The following is a 6,000-nucleotide window of genomic DNA, read 5'->3' as shown; positions in this document are numbered from 1 at the left end:
ACAGAAACCAAAAAAACTTATGGATTACAGTCTGATTGCTCAAAAACAATAATGATAAAAAAAAAAAAGAAGAAGAAGAATGAGGTGAGACATTTAGGCCTGAGATGTGACAGGCTATTTCACAAAATGTGGTGTGAAGGTTTACCTAACAGTGTTGCAGCACAGCGCACTGAGGCGAAGTAACCTTCAGTGTCCTAGGAGGAGTGATTTCTTTAGTGCTGTGAGTGAATTTACAGGTGAAATCAGCAGCACAGGTGGTGGGGATGGTGCCATTGCCTGTGTGCAGCAGGGAGGTGAGACAAGGACAGAACTCAGCCTGCAGCAGACAGCTGAGTCAGTGTGGGAGTCGGGTGGCTCTGGACACTCTGGTCCTCATCTCTTTAGGGGACCCAGAGAGAGCAGAAGCTGCAAGCACTAGTTAAAAAGCCTGTTGTAGCCTCTTTTTGCCATTTGTACATGGCCTTGAAGAGCCTCAGTGGTGCCCAGCTGGAGCTGATCACAGCCCCATCCAGGGGTGGAGACTTAAAAGCAATGCAGTCTTTGTTTACTAATGATAGCTTTGAGGAAAAGCTCCCCTGGGTCCTAGTGCTACTCGGTGATGGGCAGCATTTTGGCAGCTGCTCCAGTGCTCCCTTGTGGCTTGATGTGGTTGTCCAGGTGTTGTCGCTTCTGTCACCACACAATATACAGCAGAATTTTCAACTTGCTAATTAAGAATCCTTGTTTTCAAACTTGTTTTTTTAACTCGCTAATTAAGAATCCAGAGGACATCTAGACCTCTATGAATTTGGATTGACACACAACCACAATGTATTTAAACCAATTTATATTGGTCTTAACTAAGACTGTGACAGACATAAAATGTAAATGACACCAGAGATGTTTAATCTCAGTCCAGGCAAACTTCTCTGACATCATAATACTCTCTCATATCTCTTATTGCATGTTAAAGGACATTTAATGACAGCTGCATTAGTGTGTGTTTGTGTGTGTGTCGGTGGGTGGGTGAGTATGCCTCCATAGCCTGTGTCTATTGAGAAAATCAAAGTGTTGAGCCACACTGATGGAAAATGAGCCTGCTAATGGAAGTGACAGCTGGATGTCTGTGTGGGGACAAGCAGAGGATTGCATTGATGGTGCTGTCTCTGAGTAAGGAAGGGGTGGGAGGAGGGCGTGAAGTGGAAGGTGGTCCCAGTGTTGACCAGGCATTCGGTCTGACCCTCCTTGTTCTAAGAACTGCCTACGTGAGTGATCTGGAGTAGTGTATTCCCTCCCCTTGGCTGTTTGTCTGTCAGTGCTTCACTCAACTGTCAGAGGATTACTGTCCTGCTGAGACAGAAATTGTCTCTCCGAAGAGAAACAGAAATTAAAAAAAAAAAAAAAACGATCAGGTTTATCCAAACTAGGCAAAAATTACAGGGTTAATCGTGTCAAATCTGACTGGAAGCGCCTCTGACATTGTTTATCAGGAAAATGAGTTTTAGTCATGCTGCGGATTCATCACTGGGACACCTGCTGCTGGCTCCACAATGAGTGAGGATGTTTCTGACTTTTATTTTCGGGTTTTCTGACAGCACGTCTCTGTTTTCTGTGTGCCGAGGGAACAGGTCCAGTGTTTTATTTCCAATCTCACCTCAGTGAATGCATAATTTATTGAACGTTGTTTGTTCTCCAAAGAAAAAAAGAGACCAAAATGAAAAAGAACAACAAATGGAGGAATGAGGGCGAAGAGAATCGATAAGTGAGAATAATGGAGAGAACGTGTGTGTTTCTGCGGCACTGGACCTCAGGGACATGTTCAACTAAATGAGGAGAAGACTCCTGTGAGGTGAAGAAGAGCAGGGTGGTAGTGCAGTCATGTCTGGTGAGGATGAAGAGTGCCCTGGGCAGCCTGTTTGGCACTCTGTACTCCTCTTCTGCTGTAAAGGCATGATTGAAGGCATCATCGTCCTCCTCTTCATCTGGCTCCTGGTGCAGGTGCTTTTCACCAAACACCTGGAAGGTACGATCCTCAAAACACAACACCTCCACCCAACACAACACACATCTTCAGTCAGAGTGACTTTAGTCATTTTCAAACCCAATTCAAGTCAAACAAATCCACAGGGAAAATTTGGAAACTTTTGGTCTCCCAGCTTCCTAATTGTTCTATGGCTATTTAATCACCGAATAGGTATGTTTAATGGAGAAAACATAGTACGTGGTTAATTTAGGTCAAACTGTGATCATCGTAGCGAATTATTATTGGGAAGAATGAAATGAAATAAAAAATAAAACTGGCTTGCTTCTTAATCAGATAATGCAGCATGATAAAGTTTGATCAAACTTGGTCATTATTGTTTGAATTGGCAGACCACTGAGTCAGTTCCTGGTTCTTATGTATTTTGTAACTGTGTCTGTTTTAAAGCTGTTCATGATTCCTGTATTGACTCTCTCCAGTAACAGAAAAACACTGAGATTGGTTTTTTTTTTCGCTGAATGAGGCTTGATGGCAGATTAAATTTAGCTTTTTCCTGTGTAGAGGGATTAATTCTGAGCTTTGTCCCTGCCCACCCCAGCATTCTCAATGGTCAGTGTTAAGGATTACAATGTTGAGTAAAACTGTGCGGTCTTGCGTTTTTGTTGTCTGTGCAGTGCACCTGCAGATTCTGCTGGGAGTGGGCTTGGCAGTTTTCTGCTTCTCACTGATCCTGGGCTGTTTCCTCTGCTGTCGACATATGAAACAACAATCCCCTGAGGACAAAGAAGCTGCATCATCACAGGCTCCGCCCACAGCAGCCGATGATCATGTGACCCACGCTCAGAGCCCCACGCCATCGTCAGGGATGACATCCGTGAGGGTACAGTATGAGGAGCTGGAGGGCGAGGTGCTGGAATACCCATCCGCTGTTGGCAGCTCTTCTTCGTCCGATGATGACTTTGTGACCTCCAGAAGGCGATCGCGGGCTGCCTCGGAACTCAACGAGCAGTACAAGTCCTCCTTCTTCCCCCTGCGTCGTCTCAGCTCTCCTTCCCTCTCCTCGTCCTTGTACCGGCCCATGACCCGCGGTCGCTCTTCTCTCCCTTCCCTACCCAAACTCAGCCTCCTCTCCAAAACCCGGAAGGTTCTGGAGCATTACTGCACAGTGACAGGGGACAGTTTTCTATACAGTGAGCGCTGCAGACTAACTAGTCAAAGTCCTGGGTCTCCAGGCACACCCTCTGCCCTTCAGAGCCAATGCCTCCTCCTAGAAGAGGCCTCACTCCCAAATTACGGCTCTAACTCCCTTTGTGAGTTGACAGCTCCCTCTCTGAACTTCTCCCTCATCTTCTCGCCAGCACGGCAGTCTCTCACCATCTCCTTGCTCAGTCTGACAGGCACTTTGCAGAGGCTGGTCGGGGTATCTGTGCTGGCTCAGTTGCCTCCAGTGCGCCCTGACGCTGTGGAGATGTCTGCAAGGCACTGCAGCCTCGGCCCACAGCTGCAGGGACATAGTCTGGTACTGGACGTGGGCTGCTTGGAGGAGCTCCAGAGCTGTGTGCTCAGACTGACCGTGTTCAGCCTGAACGCACTTGGTCACAGGGCCTCCTCACTGGGGGAACTGGAAATTCCCTGCAGGGACATGGTTTGGGAACCAGAACTGCCCATCACCTGCACCCGGGAACTCAGACAGCCTGTGGACTATGTTGAAAATGTAAGTTTCAATTTGGTTTTTTTTGTGTTGTTGTTTGTTTGTCTGTTTATTTTGTATTTCAGATTTTACAATAACCATAAAGATGGTCATGGCTTTAGAGTTTAACAACAATATGGACAATGATCAGAGGGTTATACATGCCTTTATTCTCTATGCAAAATAATAAGGACAGAGGAAACCAGTTTACAAATGTCATTAATGTCATACAAATGCCAAGCACATCAGCTGAAATGAAGGGTTGAAAATGGACCAGCATTAAGAGGTATAGGCTTTCAATATAAATATACATGATAATTTACTGACACAGAGAATTTTAAAATTCATGACATATTCATGATATACATACCAGCAGAGGAGTGTGGGCATTGAGTACAGTCTATGTATCACTGCATCTGAATGGAGATGCTCTGCAGTTGCAAAACACTCTAAATATTGAGTGATAACCAGGTTTGTGTGTGGTGTGTTTCTGTCAGAGTGTGTTCTGTGAGGGGGTGGAGGCTCTAGGAAAGATACTCATTCAGTTGCAGTACCAGGCCCTGATTCATCGGCTCAAAGTCACAGTCGTAAGAGTGGAGCACTTGTCAAAGCTGCCACCGTTGCCGGGATTACCAGGTAGACCATCTGTATCTGTCTCATGCTCTTCCACCTCTGTACTCTGATTTTTCCTTCTGCTTAACAACACTTTTGTTTTGTTCTGCAGGTTATATAATTGTATGAGTTATTTTTGCCACAGGATCAAAAAAAGAAAGCAATATATGTGTTCATTGCAATTCAAAAATGCTTGAAATATGCAAAGATTATTAACAAAGTATTCTATCAGAATATTATACCAAATTTTAGCAGAAATCCCTAGAGTAATAAAGTTGAACATTTTCTCATACATTGCTGAGGTCATACACTGAATGCTGGGTTGTTATGTAAAAGTTTGTGGGTTGATCCAGCCTCCGGTTTCCACGGGAGACAGTAAAGTAAGCCCCCATGTTTGCTTTTAATGTTTAGGATTAAATGATTGTCTTACAGAACCTAAAGTCGCTGGCAGTTAATCCCATTTTTAATGATATTGTAGTTTAATCTGTCCCTCATTCTTTCAATCCTCCAGACGGATCTCCCGTTTTTCACAGTTCTGATCCGCTCTGACCCGCAGGTCTCAGTGTAAGCTTGACTCACAGAGATAGGGTTCTGTTTGTTTGTGCATGTGTTTGCGTGTGTGTGTGTTTTGTGAGATCTCATGTACTCTGTATTAGTGTCCATGTGCTATGGTAATACAGTAATATTCAGAGGTAAATGCCTACGTCACGGGTTTCCATCTCTAGGCCTGGGGATATGACGGATTTCACATTTGTTCTAGCTCTGCAGTGTCACACCTCATTCAGACTACCACAGACTATACAGTCACATTTAACCATACAGTACATCTCTCACCACGTAAGAGGCGGCCTGCCACATGGCACATCATTTATGTAAAGTTGATGACCGAGGGTTTTCTAACATCTTTTGTACACAGAGCACTGCGTGCTAATTAATCTACGAAACGATGGTTTGGTGATTGGCTCGAGAGAGACGACAGCAATGACAGGATGTGACACAGTTTGGAATGCCTCCTTCCTGTTTGACCTGCCTCCTGGTGATATCTCTCAACTGTCCATCACTTTAGAGTTCACAATCATGCAGGTGCCCGATCAAATCCTACTTCATCTTTCTCTTGTGGTGAAAAGTGAGAAGTTAAAAACCCTATTATAAAGGAACAGGCCAGGATATTTTATATCTCTGTTATAAATGCTTGTTTTCAGAGAGAAAAATATTAAAATAAAAATAAACGTAACAATATATGATGCCAAAATACCATCAAAATATTGACAACTTGATATTCTGTGTTTATCAGAATAACAAACACCTTTTCTTCATTAGCAGGGACACCTACTCTCCACTAGCAGGGTTCTGGGTCATGTTCTCATTGGCCAGGAGTATCCAGGTGATGGGCAAACTCACTGGAGGACCATGTGCAGCAGGGGCCAAGATGAGACAGCACAGTGGCATACCATTCAACCTGGCCCTGTGACAACCACTCAAAATCAGGCATGCCCCTAAACTGCCACTGCTGATGGAGAAACAATGCAGACCAGAAAAATGGGCATGTTTTGTTGGACCATCTCAGTCTATTGGATTACACTAATTCAAATTAGAAAACATGTACATGCTTGGGCATGGATAAATGGATGGATTGTTCTCTTTTCTCATCCATAGACTCTAGCACTATCACTGGAAGCTCCTCAGTGGAATGGTTCTCACTGAGAAATTTTCTCTTAACTCTCCATTAGCATATGAC

General features: G+C 44.3%; 1 protein-coding gene across 1 annotated transcript; it reads left to right on the top strand.

Annotated features, from left to right (window-relative positions):
- The first annotated feature begins 1,857 nt into the window (after nt 1-1,857).
- On the top strand, nt 1,858-5,733 carry syt18b (synaptotagmin XVIIIb). The gene is made up of 5 exons (XM_030765291.1): nt 1,858-2,002; nt 2,635-3,674; nt 4,148-4,237; nt 4,774-4,826; nt 5,583-5,733. The coding sequence occupies exons 1-5, from the start codon at nt 1,858-1,860 to the stop codon at nt 5,731-5,733; spliced, it is 1,479 nt and encodes a 492-aa protein (XP_030621151.1).
- Nucleotides 5,734-6,000: the final 267 nt, after the last annotated feature.

Source organism: Chanos chanos, chromosome 2 (assembly GCF_902362185.1).
Source record: "Chanos chanos chromosome 2, fChaCha1.1, whole genome shotgun sequence".
NCBI classification, from domain to species: domain Eukaryota; kingdom Metazoa; phylum Chordata; class Actinopteri; order Gonorynchiformes; family Chanidae; genus Chanos; species Chanos chanos.
The sequence above is the reverse complement of the archived record's forward strand: the minus strand, read 5'-3'. Positions and strand labels throughout refer to the sequence as shown.